Below are 15,000 nucleotides of genomic sequence, written 5' to 3'. Positions count from 1 at the left end.
CGACGACGACGACGTCGACGCACCCTGGCTACCTGGGGCTGGGCGTTGCTGGCAGTCCATCGCGACGACCTTCTTGCATCGATGGATCGGGTGGTTGGGTTGAGCTTTCGTGGTGCCGATGGCCGTGTGCCGTTTTGCTCCAGCGTCGGCAGCAGTAGTCTGCAAAGTATACCGGTCGCGAACGGCCGCCTGTATTGTTGTTTCTTCTGAGTAGGCTCTTGCTGGCTCCGCTGACTCTCTGCTGACGTTGTGAATTGGCCGCCCAGCCCGGAAAATGCGAGCTGGAGCTCTTGCCGTGCCACGGTAGTTCTCGTGCCTTTGTCAGCAGCGGAATCGAATTAACAAAACAGCAAAACACAGCAACACAGATTGTGCACCGTCATCGAGGATCAAAGAAGTGTCGCTCCGGTCAAACACGTGGTCGGGACGGAATTGAGTGCGCCCCAGAACGAAATGCAACCGTACTTTCTACATTTGTGTTTGTCGTGATTTGAGGTAAGAAAAGGGAATTGTGCGTCTGGATGAGATGCGATGCAAGTGCAAAGCGGTAACCTCTGACCTCCGTACCGTTAATGGGGGCGGTAGCGGAGGTTCATGCGCGCTCTCACCCCTAGCGGGACTTGAAACTATCAGCAGTGTTGGGGAGCAGTTCTAATGCGGGGGTTCAGTGCACGAGTAGTCTTCACATTGTTTCCCACAACCCGGAAGGGTGCGCGCTCGGGTGTGTGTGTGTGGTTGTAGGTGGTTGGCGAATTCGGAAATCTTTGTTCCATCCGGGGGGTGCTGGCCAAGTAGCTGAGGCCATTCAGTGCAACAAAGGCGCCTCCAGCTGGCAGATATCAGCTGCTCGTGACTGTTCTCCCGGTTTGACCCCCTTTTTGCCGGGTTGGAGGGGTAGGGCTACGATGGGCAAATGCGCTGGAGGGTGGTTAGAGTTAGGACCGGCTGAAGTGTTGAATGTTATATATCGGTACGGTACGGGAGCGGATAGCTTCAGTAGTAATCGCAGTGCCATCCAGCTAGTACAACCGCACACTAGTTGGTCCCCCGCGTTCAATTCCGTGTTTTTTCTTGGTGCAAAAGCTCGTGTTGCCGGTTTGTGGTACGTACCAACGGTTTGGGTGTTGTCTGCTGGTGCCGTGTGGGGTGTTCTTTTTGCGCATTGCGCCGTCATCTCGCAGGTTCGCGCTCTCTCACGGTGCGCTCTATCTCGGGCGACGGCGGTCGTTCGCGAGTATCATCATCATCATCTCACGCAAAGACACACAAATACACGCGACGGGTGTGTGTGTCCTTTCTCTCTCTCTCTCTCTCTCTCTGTCTCCCACGTGTTGTTGTGTTGTTAGCACGTGTTGCTAGGGGCAACACACGCCATGGCATATGTTCACAGCCGACCACGGTAAACCCCTCTTTTCGTGAGCACCCCTTTGGGTGTGATGCGTCATCATCTTCGTCATCAGCCTGAAGTCTAAACGTTCAGGCCAGGCAAATCACAGCATCGAACAGCAAGTGCCTTCGCAAACTTAATGATAAGCAGCATGGCAGCAAACTGTGTACCGAGTGAGCATACGATAGCGCAAGCCTGCAGCTGCGTGCAGCTAATGCCGATGAGACATCATACGTTCCAGCAGCAGTGATCAAGTGCAGGCAACAAACGATCCTCCTCTTTGTGACCACGCCACGATGGATCATCATCCAGCGCAGTGCATAGGGAGAACAGTTTGCTTTCCTGGACCGACCAGATGGCCTTGTGTGCTCCGGTACAACGTACTCCTCGAGCATAGAGTCCGACCGATAGTAAGGCGACGATAGTGCGTCCATCGTTTGCCGGTGGTGCATGCGGGAATTGGGTTACGCAGTTGTTATCGTGAATGGCAAACCAGCAGTCGGACCATGATGGCAACTGTGGTGTGGTTATAAAGCGGATGTCATACACAACCCTGCCTTCTGTTTTGTCTTGTTCCGCGTTCTAGCGACAGCACCAGCAGGAGCAGCAACAGGGAGTGGACATTTGGCGTGCGTGCGTGTGGTCGAAACGAATGGAAAATTATTCTGAATCGTGTGTGCCGCTCTCTGAATTTGCGTGTGCCTGATACCGGAATTACGATCGTTTTTACTCACTTTTGCAGTTAACCAGCAGTGATCGACGAAACGAACGAAAAGTAGCAACGGCCGAGGCAACGGCAGTAGCAACGATCGTGACCTTTCTACCCTGATACAGCAGTAAAAGTAGCAGTTCCGGAGGAGTAAAGAATTCCGGTAAGTTGATCCGCTTCTTAGTCAGCTCGTTCAGCGACGAGACGCACTCGATCTAGTGACAAACAATTAAAAAATCAGAGTGCCCATAACTATTGAGCGATTCAGTGAGCGATCAAAATGGCGATCAAAATGGCATTTGTGGTGGTTCGCCGTAATTTCATGGTATCCCCGACAGTGAGGGTTCCCGGTCGTATGTCAGGGATTATCCATTATGTCATCACAACCTTTGATCGCTACGTACACACGGCAGCTATGCCAATCGTTTCCGATCGGTTCCGCCGGGGAGTACCTATACGAGGGGGATTGACGCCGGTCTAATAACATACTGCCCTGTCTGTGCTCCGGTCACGCGTGATGTCACGCTGTGCGCTGCTACTACTCTTGGTGCAGCCGCTTAGCGTTGTCGTCTCATGTTGAAGTAGTTTGATCCGTATGGACTCTACTGCACTGCGGTGAAGTGGTTTATGCATTTTTCATCAACCAGTTTGCCTCTAGGGTGATCAATCAGATGGTCAGTCGCGTCGTCAGATGTCTCGTTAAGCGAGACGCTGCTCTCCACCGAGAGCCAATTCATCACCAGCGACAGTGACTGGGCCCCTTTTGTGATGGTTTGTTTGATTCCGGGAGCAACTAATCCATCCCAGACCAAGCCACCGCCATGCTTTAGCGGTCGCCTGCCTGAGTGACTTTATTTTTGCTTTATGCAAATCTTGCAAACTCGCGATGGCCCCAGCGATCGCGAGGGTCGCACTGCTCAACTCGACTTTGTGCTCGCCCACCGCGTTAAGTGCCAGCCCAGAACAGGGAAGTAGAACGATCGTAGCTCCGACCTGGGGCTGGTTACTAACCTCGGCTCATTGTTTTATGTTCGCGACGACCAGTGAAACAGAATGTAAACGGAAACAGCGGAACACTTTCGAGACTCCATTCCATTGACCGATCGCATCGATCGACTATAAGACGAGGGGAGATCGGTACATGATACTACGGTGGAAACTCATTTATGAGCATCGTTTAGCACCTAATGGTGTGTGAGTAGTCCGTATGATGATCGCGTACGATCGCGTACGATCACGTTTTACACGTGCGATGGCACGACACATCCATTGACAGCGCTCAAATAGGTGATGAACGTGGCCTGCTGCCCATCCGACCGCATCAACGGTCATTTCCTTTGCCCGATCTTTTTGTCCACTGGGACCGGTACAATCCAGTGCCGATCTGTTTGAATGGGACGTGTGCCCACGTTGCGGTATGCTAGTTAGCCCTGATCCCGTCTTCAGAGTAGCTTCCGCAATCATGCAATCCAACGGATAGGTTAAGTGTAACTGACCGTTTCTTTGGGATGAGAAACACTTTTACTTTTGAAGGATAACCTTTTTTCGATCCGCTGTAACCGGTGCAGCTACGGTACTGCGGCTGATCGAAACGAATTACTCTTTTTCTTCGTCCTTATTACAACCACAGATTAATGCAATGCACTCGACGCTGCAGCACTAGCATCGGCAACAGCAACAGTGAGTTGCGAGAGCTTCATACTCCACGCGAGATCGACCTTCACCGATCGGCGTCTGTGGCTGCTGAGCACAACATTACCGAAGCTCGCACACACATGCATGCGGGCTTTTGCAATGGGTTCTCTCCCCCCTCCAATAACCACGGTGGGCAGGCTGAGAAGTTTTATATAGCGGCGCCCATGATCACCACTGATCGGTAGTACAGTCGGGGATCGCATGCCGGTCGCGCGTTGTTGTTTTCCCGCTTCTGCTGAGATCGATCATACAACTCAGGCTTGCGCGTTTGCGTTGTCAGTGGATCAGAATCAAGTGCTAACGTTGTGCAGGCGATACAGATAAGGATAAGGGTAGGATAGAGAGATTGGTGATCGTGATCTTCATAGCTGTGAAGTGAGCCGCCAGATCCAGCCAGACAGGAGAAGGATGGATAAGGAATTCTGATGTTTACGATGTTGCGCGTGCCACGTCCATTCACCTGCAGCAAGTTCGTTTGCTCTTGATGTACAAAGTGAATCCGAAAGTCGATGTGCGATCGTTGCACTTGCAGCACCAAACTGGTTCGCAAACGGCGGCCAAGGTGGACACCGTTCGCGGTGGCTTAGAATTCAGGTTTGGCCTCCTGGGTTCACAAAATTGGGCTTTTCAACATCGGCCAGTCATATCACTGCCATCCGATTGCGCATCTAGAATCATGTTTCTGTTTTTAAACACACATGCACGAAACGATCTTCATTTGAGGGGGGCAAGGTGTGTGCCACTTGCGCAAACGGGGCATTCAGCGAAACGCAAGGCACACCGGGAACAGCTCTCTGGCTAGGTGAAACCAGGTGAGCACTGCGTTACTCGCTCGCCCGTTCCTGCTGGCCGGTAGAAGCGCAAATTACTGCACCGCGGCAATACGCGCTGATAAACAATAAGTTGTTGTACCAATTACAATCGCCAACTCGTAGGTATCGCTGCGCATGTCGTTCCCTGATTGTATCGGTAGCTTTACGTAAGCTGCCCGCCCTAGCGATCCCGGTACTCCCGGGGTTCTGGATTTATCTGGCGTGCATTAGCAGCACGGAGCGCATGAGAAGATGGGAAGTGATTTTGTATGGTATCAGACATGAGAACTTTGCACCCTCTGTGCTCATCAGCAACACGGATCGATAATGATCAGCTTAGCTGAGCCCACCCTGAACGATCGGTAATTATGATCGAGCCTGCCAGAACATGTCAGTGTACCTCCTGGTTCAGAGCGTAAAGCTTCCGTCAATTAACACCTTCAGGGTCGGATCCGATACCAAAAAATACCTCGATTGGCAAACAACACCGTGAAGGTCACCGTTAGTCATGTTTTGAGTGCCACTGTGTCTGTTTCCATAACGACAGTGCGTAAGTTCTTGCTAAACAAAGGTCTTACAATAAGGCCTTCTGGCGTGGCCCTGCAGATATCCGGGTTGAGTAGCATGGTCATCAGAATTCCTTGCATCTTGCTTCGCGTCTAGCGAGCTTCGGTAACAGAACGATTGATTGGTTCGATTTGTATCTTCAGTTCAGTAACAGAGTGTAGCAGGAACTGTGAAAACTTCATTCAAGATGAGTAAGTAATACATTAATAATTTAAAGTGCGGCATTCGTGTAGATAACATATTAAAGAAAGAAGGGCTAAAGCCATTCCAGTGCTGCTTACTAATGCTTACCATGTCTTTTTTTTCATTTTCTCTCTAAACAGGGGTCCCAACCATGCTGTCCGAAATAGAGGAGCTGCCCTCGGTGCAGCTGGGCGACTATGTACTTCGCTTTGAGCTGGAAGATCTGACACCGTTCGGCAAGGAGGTGGCCAAGAACGAGCTGCGAGAAACTCCGGAAATCCGTGAATCCAGTATTCAGGAGCTCCGGACATTACTTAAAGGTAAGTAAAGTCAAGAAAGACCATCAAGTCGCTTTGATTGCGTAGGTCTACGAGATATAATTGTTTTGAGCGTGATCCGGCCAAAATCGATCATTAGCCTTCAGTGGATCGTTAACCTTGAACGGGTACGCTGCTTGAAATGAGAAGAGCTGAATGTTGTCACCAGTGTCGTCGTTTTGGGCTACTACACCGCTCAAAGAGTGGTGAGCAAACAAAAAGTGATCTTCTTGATGCACTTCCTTGACTTGGGCGCAAAAGTTCAACCGTTTAATAAGCGAGAAGAGGAGGAATCGAAAGGTGTTCCTCTTGCGTCAGTCCAGGTGATGATGAAATGACCATTAGTCATGGGTAGCAACTGTAAAGGAAGAAGGGGAAAGGGAGACGTATTAGGATGATGAGGAAGGAAGCTTATGGTCTGTAGATGTGCTGGAAATTATCCAATTACCCAACAACAATCGTCTAGACCGTGTACGGAGATGGTGATGACGATGCGAAAAGCATTCGCAAGCGCGATTAGTGCCCAAGGCTTTATGCCATCACAGCACGCGGTAGCAGAAATGACGAAAAAGCTGTCGCGTCACGATATTGAAGGGTGGTTCAGTTAAATTAGGTCGCATTGATCCCTAGTAGGTGCTCAGGTTGTTGAAATATATTCGTTAAAATTATCCTTTTTGAATAAATTTGCAGAAGTGGAAGGATTGGTAGTACCGCTCGATAATGACGACTGGATGATTCGTTTTCTGCGGCCTTGTAAATTCTACGCGAAGAGTGCCTGTGAGCTGGTAAGTTATTCAGCGAGAAGGGATTTTAATGCACTGTCGGTTTTATAATTCGCTTCTTTTTGTCGCAGATTCAACGGTACTACCAGTTCAAGATCAAACACTGGGATATGTACAATGAGCTGATGCCATCGAAGGAAGCCAACATCTTCAAGCAGAACATTCTGGCCGTGTTTCCGAACCGTGATCAGCTCGGACGCCGCGTGCTGTTGCTCGAGCTGGGTAAAAATTGGAAACACAAAGAAGTGTCCCTGGATGAGGTGTTCAAGGGTTGTGTGCTGTTCCTCGAGGCGGCTATGTTGGAACCGGAAACGCAAGTACACGGTGCCGTTGTGATCTTCGATATGGACGGGCTGACGCTGCAGCAGGCGTGGCAGTTCACGCCGCCTTTCGCCAAGCGTATTGTCGACTGGCTGCAGGATGCGGTACCGCTTCGGATCAAGGGCATCCACATAATTAACCAACCAAAGATCTTCAACATGGTATTCGCCCTGTTCAAGCCGATCCTACGCGAGAAGCTGCGGAATCGCATCATCTTCCACGGCACCGATCGCGATTCGCTGTACAATCACATCTCCAAGGAGTGTCTGCCCGCTACATATGGTGGTACCGTGGACGCACCTCGGGTGCAGGGTGAACAGTGGTACGAGTTGCTACTAAAGTGTGACAACGAGTACAAGGAAATCAACCAATACGGTTACACTAAGCAACTCGAGGAGCTGCGTAACAAGAAAAACAAGAAAAAGTGACGATCCCCTATAGGTACATACCGCCCGCCGAACGCAGGAATTTAGCGAGAACCGTTGCGTGCCAAAGTGGGTCCACGACACCACGGTTAGATATCTGGTATACCGGATGCCGTTGCGACGAGCGATGTATTTTTTGCCATCACTTCAATTCACACTTGTTCAACAACACCACCTGGCACACAGGCACTTAATACTATCTCATATCTTGTTTCGGACTCCCACCGTATAGCAAACAAAATTGCCAGCCACCACGTGGTAGCATCACGTGGAGTACTTTTTATTAATCCAGGTTATGGGATTCGACACAAACCAGAGTAGGGGCTTTAGGCACCGCCAACACACAGGGCTGAGAGTTTAGTTAAGGCTGAGGTTGCCCGAAAGGCAGCGATAAACAGAAGACACGCGGCTTTACAAAATGGTGTGATAAGAGTTGATTTAAAACGAATGATATCCGCTCAAAGTATGTTGTTTTTGGTGATCCTTTCAAACGATGTTTTATGCGCTTGCGGGTGCATCGGGGCGTAGCATTAGTTATAATAAAGTAATACTACATCGAAACGAAATGCAAAAAGAAGAACTTTTATAACGTTTCTGAATTTACCATCCCGAAACACGCTGTGAACACATGAATTTCGATTTTCGCGGCTTTTCGCTTTCATGCAAGTTCTATGCTACTTTCATGCAAATTTCTACCCAGGATTCTGCTGGCAACACTGCCGTTTGTCACAAAAAAAGTTTGTCAACAAACGATCGCGGGAAAACCTTAAAATTTTGAGATAGATTTCCACCGTGTTGTAACGTGATTTCAGGATGGAAACGGATAAGCAGACAGCTACGAATCGCACCTCCAACGATAAAGATGATAAGAAAAAAGGACGGCATCGTAAGAAACACGCCTTCAACGCGATACGGTCGCAAATGGAGTTTTACTTTTCCGACGCAAACCTCAGCAAAGATCGATACATGTCCGTTCTGCTCCGAGAAGATCCATGTAAGGACAGCGCGCAAACCTGCTTTAAAAGTTTTCCGCCCATTACGTTTGTTCACCCCCTCCTTTCCGTAGTTATACCGTTGCAGGAGTTTCTAAAGTTCAACAAAATCAAAGCACTTGCCTCGAACGTAGAGGAAATCGCCACCGCCCTCAAGAACTCCGATCTTCTAACTCTCTCAGATGATAACCAGAAGGTACGGCGGACGAAAGAGTTCGTCGAGCGTGAAAATTCCGAAGATTGCACACTGTACGTAGAGAGTCTTCCACCGAAGGCCGATCTCGACTGGGTGCGTAATGTGTTCTCGAGCTACGGTAAGGTGGCTTACGTATCGTTGCCAAGGTTCAAATTCTCGAAAAAGATCAAAGAATTTGGCTTCGTGGAGTTCGAGGAGGAAGCGAGCGTGAGCAAAGCACTCAAAGCATTCCAAACGTTTGGCGGTGTGCTCTGCTATGAACCATCGAAAGCGGAAAAGCTGGTCAGCATAAAGTGTTACGAATTGGACAAGATGGAAATGCTGCAAGGGGCGGCCGGTATTTCCGCCGCTGCAGAAGCAGATACGTCGGAGGAAAAACCGGACGTGAAAACGGAAAGTGAGGATATGCAACCTGAAGGTCCATCTCAGACTACAGAACAGGAGGATAACGGCAGAGCGTTGGGGAAAAGGCATCAATCGGAATCCGAAGAATGCGATCCAGCTTCGGGAGATGACGGAATCACACAAACATCCGCCAAAAGACAAAAGCTGGATTCGGAAAGCGATGGAAACGATGTACAAGTGTCTGAGCATGCCCAAGATGAAACTACGGGGGTCACTACGGATGTAGAAGAAACGACAGCCGCGGAACGCACAGATGATAAACAGATGGACCACGATACCACCGAAGAGAAAGGGAAAAAGAAATGTCGCCAACGAAAAGGATGCAGCACTATTAAGAAAGAACTTCAGGTAGACGACAAAGTGTACGAGCTGAAAATAATGACCAAGTAAGTACTATACATGCAATCCGATTGTTCTTTCCTCTACTTATACCGTCATTTTCCATTCCTGGACAGGAAAGAGTGGCGTAGATTGCGGAACAAATATCTGGATCTCCAGCGTAAGGAAGCGAGCAAACTGAAGCGACTCTTTGCCCAACCCGAAAAGCACCACCAGCGTGGCCAAGCTAAAGCATCTTCATCCGGTGTCGCCTCGGGCGGTGGTAAAACAACCGTTGGAGGAGGATTAAAATCTATTAAATCGTCCCCGAGAGTTAACTTCTACGGTGCGATGCCAGTGGAAGAGGAAGAACAGGCTGGTGTAGAAGCAGGAACCGATGAACCGGAAATCGGTGAGGCAAGCGTAGCTATTGCAAAGCATCCGCTTTTCTCCTTTGAACCGGGACTGATCGTGAATGTAAAGTTCCGAGAACCGTGTGTCGATGTAAAGGATTTCCGTGCGGAACTACGACAGTACCCTTACGTGAAGTACATTGACGTGAAGGAGGGTGACTTTGAGGCGTTTGTCCGCGTGGATAAACCAGCTTCGGCGAACACACTGGTCAAGGAGTACAGTTCCGCCGAGCACAGTGCGCAGATACTGAGTGGAGAGTTGGAGCAGCAGTACTGGGACAAGATGATGCGCGACCGCGAGGATAAGCTGAACAAACGCGTCAAAACGGAGAAGGTGCGAGGCCGTACGAAGTTGATTCGTAAGATAAACACTCACATCAAATTCGACGATGACGACGATTAGGAGAGTCTAGTAGTCGTAATGGTACCAAAATGGAATAAAAAGAAAACAAGTAAATACAATTTCTTTCACGGTTAATTAATACAATCCACATCAGGTAGTGTGTATCTTACGAATAGTTTATCCGTAAAATTGAGTTACATATGTATCATCTTATCGCATCAACTTTCAAAACACGGAAATGCGTCAGAATACGGTTTGTACTTGTGAAACCCGGGGACCGGCCGTGCTATTTACACGAGCAGCCGCTCGATTTCCTGCTGGATCGACACGATCTGGGACTTGAGCTGCGAGCCCTCATCGATCGTGACGGAACAGGCAACGATCGGGCGCGAAACACCGCAGGCTCGACCAAGCGCCTGCTTGGAGCGTACGAAAACGTACGGCACGTTCTTGTCCTCGCACAGCAACGGCAGATGCAGGATAATCTCGATCGGCTCAGCATCCGCTGCCATCACGATGAACTCCGACAGGCCGCGATTGAGCGTTTTCGTGGCCTCGTTCGCTCCACGACGGAGCTGCTTGTAGTTGACGGCCTGCTGGATCAGCGTCATGATTTTGGAGGTCAGCGCCTGATCCGCCAGGGGATAGGCCTTCGGGTTAACTTCCTCGGTCTGCAACGAGAGAACCGGCGAATAGGTTAGGTTATCCGTTGAATCACGATTCCACGATTTGGCGGTGAACACACCAAATTCAGCAGCGCGGAGACTTACCATATTCGAATGTTGATAGTACTAAAGCGAAAAATGCGAGATTTGGCGAGAAAATTAGTTTCAGAACCTTGAAAAATCGGAAAATAGCTAAGCCTCTGCTTGTCGCTTCATCGGCCGCCGTTCGGGAAAAACACGCGTTTTTGGCTCGCGGAGCACGCTGTTTGGGCTGTCAACTAACACAGGGTGGTGTTAATCGGAGTCCCTCGAAGTTGAAAATATTTTAACAAAATAAAAATGGATTTGTTAATTAGTTCTACTAAAAGTGTGAAACATTGTGAAACTATCCATGAATCATTTCATGGCCGCTCAAGTGCATCCTTTAGTCACTCGGAAGCAGAGCCACCCTGTGCGAAGTGTTTACGTTTTGAATCGTGCAGCCTCCGCTCCTAATCTCTCCTAAAATCTTAAAAATCCTGAAGAATCCGCCGTGAATCATGGCTGAAGACCACTCCGATAGCTCGCTAACGTCCATCGACGATGAGGAGCGGACAGATAACACGGAGAACTTGTGCGAAAACCCTACCCGCGATATCCTGACCGAGGGTTTCTTCCGGCTGTTCAAACCCGTTATCGACGACCTGGAGAACAACATCAAGGGGGCGAGCAGCACGCAGAACGAACTCCGCACGCAACTGGAAGAGCTGTCGGGAGAAATGAAGAACCTCAACTTTGAAAACGATCCCGTGCTGCACGAGTATTTCAAACGAATGGTGCGCGTTAAGCAGAAGGCCGTGGTGATAATGAACATTCTTCAGGGTGCCCAGGAACGATTGGTTCTGCTATGCCAGCAACAGGAATTGAACAGGACTCCGGATCCTGCAGCGTCGGCTGTTCCTTAAGAACGCACACCCTGACGGTGTGTATGAAGGTGCTACTGAATTTAAGTATTAGCCATTTATGTTTGTTTTCTATTTTCTAACATGAAGAACGAGCCCAAAGCTTAGGTTTATTGAATGATGTTTAAAGTAAAGAGTAAATATACACTGATTTTATTTCTTGAAAAAGCTAGAAATACTTTTCGACCCACTGGCAGCCTTTGCCAATGCCTTCGCCTTAGCCGAAACTTTCTTCTCCGGGGCCTGCAGTTTGATCGGAGTGGTCTCGTGTATTTCTTCCTTCTTGATTCGCTTCACCTGCACAGACTCCAGGTCGGCGATGGATTTCCGCTTCTTGGAAACGTTATCATCCTCGGGGAAGCCTAGCGAATTGGCCAGCTTCTTTCCCATTTCTAACGACAGATAATCGCTGACAAGACCGAACGCGGTCTGTAGAGCCGCAGTTTCGTCGCCGTCCACTTCATTCTCCTTCTCTTCTTTGATGAAGTTTTTAGATCGGGCTGCCGAACCGTCCTGCGTGCTGACGACAACGCTCAACCGGTGGCATTTGCTGACCAGCCACGACAGGGCTTTGGATTCGTTGTACCGGTATGCGACGATATTGCCGGCTCGCTTTTCATCGGCCAGTAAGGATATTCGGGAGGGTTTCAGTGCTTCGGCTAGTTCTGCGACACGTGGAAACTCATCGTCGATCAGCACCTGTTCCAGAGGAACCGCCCGTTCCGTACAGTGCTGCTCCAGGTAGGGCAACAAGAGAAACAGAGGATCGATGGGAGTGGGCAGGAATATCTTCCCGTTGGAGCACACCGTCTCATTGATGAACCAGGATCGGTGCGGTTCGTTGAAACAATTTACTTCGTACACAGAAGTTCCCCGTGCTGCGTCGCCGGCATCCTTTTGAAGTAGATATTTTGACTCGCTCTTTGTGGCCGGATTTCGCAGAGACACGACTTGTAAACTAGAGTCACCATTTTCGATAATATCGCCTACAAAGAAGAGCCGTTTTAGGAAACGATGGGTTTGATTTGCACGAGAAATTACCTTTTAAAATGAAAAAGAACTTGGTGGACATCACGGATCGAACAAGTTTGCCGGGAGTTTTTTTAATTCCGCGCGCCAAAATGGTTATAAACGGATCCAAGAGTTAAAACTTCCGTGAAACCGAACCCCGGAACTACCGACTCCTAAGCCCGATGTGCTGTAAACGTTTATGCACGGTGGGATTTTATTTTGGTAAATCAGGCCAAAAAATTGACGTTCCGGCGGCGTTTGATACAAAAATATTTTGCAGGACGCAAGATATCTGAAAATACGTAAATACAGAGTTCCTTTCCGCAGCACGTATGTCGAATTTACAGCGCGTAATGATGAAATCAAAATTACCTCCCATGTGCCCGAATCCCCGCTTCCCGAAACCCAGGTAAGTTTTCCGGCTACTCGTTGGTTTACATTCAATTTTCATGACCCAATTTTCCGGCCGATGACCCTGCAGTGACCGCGGATATCGACGCCAGACCGACTACAATCCGTTGATGTGGGATGCTTTCTTCGCCGAGAAAAGAGACGTCGAAACGGGGCAAGGTAAATTCCGGGTCTATCTCTCTGCCGCCACCGCCGAAATCGGTGCTCCGCTGTTGGTCCTCCTGCACGGCGGAGGCTTTTCCGCTCTCTCTTGGGCTCTCTTCAGTGTAAGTATCAAAGACTGCACCTCAAGCTTCATTCGTTGTTATCAATTGTATGTTTTTCCTGCTTTTAGAGCGAGATTACAAAACTGATCCACTGCCAGTGTCTGGCGATCGACATCCGCGGGCATGGCGATACCTATACGGTGGACGAAGATGATCTCTCATCCGATCGATTGGCAACGTAAGACTGGACGTTTCGGAGTAACCTTACGGTGTGGCTATTAATTTGTTCTCTTTGTATCAATCGCTACAGGGACGTTGGTGAAGTGATTAAAGCCATGTACGGTGAGTCGCCGCCGGCAATCATTTTGATGGGACACTCGATGGGTGGTGCGATATGTGTACATGCGGCCAATATGTACGCCCTGCCGTCCCTCATCGGTATGGTAGTGATCGATGTGGTTGAAGGAACGGCACTCGAGGCGTTGGCCAGCATGCAAAGCTTCCTCCGTTCTCGCCCAACTACCTTCAAAAGCATCCAGCATGCCATCGAATGGTGTGTGCGCAGTGGCCAGGTGCGAAACGTGGACTCGGCTCGTGTTTCCATGCCGGGACAGATCATAAAGTGAGTTACCAACGTATAGCCTCTTTGGTTATTTCAACTAAGCTTAACTGATCCGTTTCTCGTTCTTTCGTTTGTAGCATCGAAACAAAACAGTTGGCCACGAACGAGCTGCCACTGCCCGAGGAGCAAACCGTAAATGAAAAGCCTGATTTTAAGCATCCGATGGCCATCGCTGAAGATGCCGAAACTACACAAACCCCAACCACGCCGACTGAGGAAGATACAAAATTGCCGCAATCCCCACCGTCTCCACCCAAGGGCACCGTTGCCGGTGCCGTCAGTCTGCGAAAGTATGCGTGGCGCATCGATCTGTCCAAATCGGAAAAGTACTGGGAAGGGTGGTTCTCGGGGTTGAGTCAAAAGTTTCTCGACGTTCACGTTCCGAAGCTGCTGCTGCTGGCCGGTATAGACAATCTCGATCGGGCACTTACGGTTGGTCAGATGCAGGGCAAATTTCAGCTGCAGGTGCTGGCCCGCTGTGGACATGCAGTGCACGAGGATCGACCGCACGAGGTGGCGGAAGTTATAGCGACGTACTTGATAAGAAACCGATTCGCCCAAGCTACCGGTGATGGGCAGTTCCTGAAGCATATGCCAGCATGCTAAAAGCCCGCTAATGAAGTGATTGTGATTGAAAACACTTTTTGTATTTAGTTAAAATATGCCCTCTTATGTACACATTGCGCGTAGGAATAAATCCCTTTTATTTATTAATTTCAATGCCTTTCTGCGTTCTGGATTTTTTTTTCCTGTGTGTGTTTGTGCTATATTCCTAGTATAGGCTAGTAAAAGTAGCTTGAAAGAACAAACAATCGGCTATGTAACCGTTTGGGTGATTCGGCGTTACTCCTCAACGATCTGTTCGTAAGCAATGGCGACAATGAGCAATACCAATGTTTGAGATTTGATCAACACGACTGAAATTAGACCCTTTGTGAGTAGAATACAAATGTCGCGGTTTCTAGGTTCTACATCGGACTCATTAGCAATTACACATATACCTGCGACGCGTGCGAGCCCTTAAGCACCCAAGCGAATTAAAGTCTTATTCAATGAAACAAGAAATACATGCGTGGTGTGGGCACGGCAGTAAAGTCATTGGAATCACTTAGAAAAAATACTATCTTATTAGTGGCTACCGTGACTAATTTCTGCCCACTGCTACTCACCATAGATCACTGCCTCGGTAAGTAAACTATTAGCTACCATGCTACCCTGCCCCCCCTCAACGCCACGCCAGATGGCCAATGAACAATTTGTCTAATTAGTTATCACTTGG

General features: G+C 49.1%; 6 protein-coding genes across 10 annotated transcripts; 4 read left to right on the top strand and 2 right to left on the bottom strand.

Moving 5' to 3' along the window:
- Positions 1-179: 179 nt before the first annotated feature.
- Positions 180-7,769, top strand: LOC125950439 (alpha-tocopherol transfer protein-like). 5 transcript variants are annotated; one of them, XM_049678433.1, is made up of 5 exons: positions 180-495; positions 2,130-2,259; positions 5,494-5,673; positions 6,361-6,455; positions 6,524-7,769. In XM_049678433.1, the coding sequence occupies exons 3-5, from the start codon at positions 5,505-5,507 to the stop codon at positions 7,199-7,201; spliced, it is 942 nt and encodes a 313-aa protein (XP_049534390.1). In that variant the 5' UTR covers positions 180-495; positions 2,130-2,259; positions 5,494-5,504; the 3' UTR covers positions 7,202-7,769. The 5 variants fall into 5 exon arrangements, with proteins under 5 accessions (XP_049534390.1, XP_049534388.1, XP_049534389.1 ...); XM_049678431.1 differs by lacking the exon at positions 180-495 and adding an exon at positions 921-1,102; XM_049678432.1 differs by lacking the exon at positions 180-495 and adding an exon at positions 1,974-2,059.
- Positions 7,770-7,961: 192 nt separating this feature from the next.
- On the top strand, positions 7,962-10,005 carry LOC125950423 (la-related protein 7). The gene is made up of 3 exons (XM_049678403.1): positions 7,962-8,192; positions 8,265-9,177; positions 9,247-10,005. The coding sequence occupies exons 1-3, from the start codon at positions 8,012-8,014 to the stop codon at positions 9,923-9,925; spliced, it is 1,773 nt and encodes a 590-aa protein (XP_049534360.1). The 5' UTR covers positions 7,962-8,011; the 3' UTR covers positions 9,926-10,005.
- A 15-nt stretch (positions 10,006-10,020) lies between these two features.
- LOC125950461 (NHP2-like protein 1 homolog) lies at positions 10,021-10,798 on the bottom strand. The gene is made up of 2 exons (XM_049678463.1): positions 10,636-10,798; positions 10,021-10,536 (listed from the first exon to the last, which is right to left on the bottom strand). The coding sequence occupies exons 1-2, from the start codon at positions 10,636-10,638 to the stop codon at positions 10,156-10,158; spliced, it is 384 nt and encodes a 127-aa protein (XP_049534420.1). The 5' UTR covers positions 10,639-10,798; the 3' UTR covers positions 10,021-10,155.
- Positions 10,799-10,995: 197 nt separating this feature from the next.
- LOC125950460 (SNAPIN protein homolog) lies at positions 10,996-11,611 on the top strand. Its single transcript, XM_049678462.1, has one exon. The coding sequence runs from the start codon at positions 11,070-11,072 to the stop codon at positions 11,472-11,474; it is 405 nt and encodes a 134-aa protein (XP_049534419.1). The 5' UTR covers positions 10,996-11,069; the 3' UTR covers positions 11,475-11,611.
- LOC125950447 (ribonuclease H2 subunit B) lies at positions 11,474-12,577 on the bottom strand. Its single transcript, XM_049678446.1, has 2 exons — positions 12,513-12,577; positions 11,474-12,457 (listed from the first exon to the last, which is right to left on the bottom strand). Exons 1-2 carry the CDS (start codon positions 12,541-12,543, stop codon positions 11,625-11,627), a joined length of 864 nt encoding a protein of 287 aa, XP_049534403.1. The 5' UTR covers positions 12,544-12,577; the 3' UTR covers positions 11,474-11,624.
- Positions 12,578-12,733: 156 nt separating this feature from the next.
- On the top strand, positions 12,734-14,426 carry LOC125950432 (protein phosphatase methylesterase 1). The gene is made up of 5 exons (XM_049678420.1): positions 12,734-12,891; positions 12,964-13,159; positions 13,228-13,337; positions 13,410-13,721; positions 13,799-14,426. The coding sequence occupies exons 1-5, from the start codon at positions 12,815-12,817 to the stop codon at positions 14,325-14,327; spliced, it is 1,224 nt and encodes a 407-aa protein (XP_049534377.1). The 5' UTR covers positions 12,734-12,814; the 3' UTR covers positions 14,328-14,426.
- Positions 14,427-15,000: the final 574 nt, after the last annotated feature.

The sequence above is a fragment of the Anopheles darlingi genome, chromosome 2 (genome assembly GCF_943734745.1).
Source record: "Anopheles darlingi chromosome 2, idAnoDarlMG_H_01, whole genome shotgun sequence".
Lineage (NCBI taxonomy): Eukaryota > Metazoa > Arthropoda > Insecta > Diptera > Culicidae > Anopheles > Anopheles darlingi.
The sequence above is the reverse complement of the archived record's forward strand: the minus strand, read 5'-3'. Positions and strand labels throughout refer to the sequence as shown.

Excerpts from the sequence above, each read along its gene's own strand:
- LOC125950460 (XM_049678462.1), top strand. The coding sequence starts at position 11,070 with ATGGCTGAAGACCACTCCGATAGCTCGCTAACGTCCATCGACGATGAG.
- LOC125950432 (XM_049678420.1), top strand. The coding sequence starts at position 12,815 with ATGTCGAATTTACAGCGCGTAATGATGAAATCAAAATTACCTCCCATG. Across the intron at positions 12,892-12,963 it reads CCCCGCTTCCCGAAACCCAG|TGACCGCGGATATCGACGCC; the intron begins GTAAGTTTTCCG and ends ATGACCCTGCAG. Across the intron at positions 13,338-13,409 it reads TCATCCGATCGATTGGCAAC|GGACGTTGGTGAAGTGATTA; the intron begins GTAAGACTGGAC and ends CAATCGCTACAG.
- LOC125950447 (XM_049678446.1), bottom strand. The coding sequence starts at position 12,543 with ATGTCCACCAAGTTCTTTTTCATTTTAAAAG. Across the intron at positions 12,458-12,512 it reads GTTCTTTTTCATTTTAAAAG|GCGATATTATCGAAAATGGT; the intron begins GTAATTTCTCGT and ends TCTTCTTTGTAG.
- LOC125950439 (XM_049678429.1), top strand. Across the intron at positions 5,674-6,360 it reads GCTCCGGACATTACTTAAAG|AAGTGGAAGGATTGGTAGTA; the intron begins GTAAGTAAAGTC and ends ATAAATTTGCAG. Across the intron at positions 6,456-6,523 it reads CGAAGAGTGCCTGTGAGCTG|ATTCAACGGTACTACCAGTT; the intron begins GTAAGTTATTCA and ends TTTTTGTCGCAG.
- LOC125950423 (XM_049678403.1), top strand. The coding sequence starts at position 8,012 with ATGGAAACGGATAAGCAGACAGCTACGAATCGCACCTCCAACGATAAA. Across the intron at positions 8,193-8,264 it reads TCTGCTCCGAGAAGATCCAT|TTATACCGTTGCAGGAGTTT; the intron begins GTAAGGACAGCG and ends TCCTTTCCGTAG. Across the intron at positions 9,178-9,246 it reads GAGCTGAAAATAATGACCAA|GAAAGAGTGGCGTAGATTGC; the intron begins GTAAGTACTATA and ends ATTCCTGGACAG.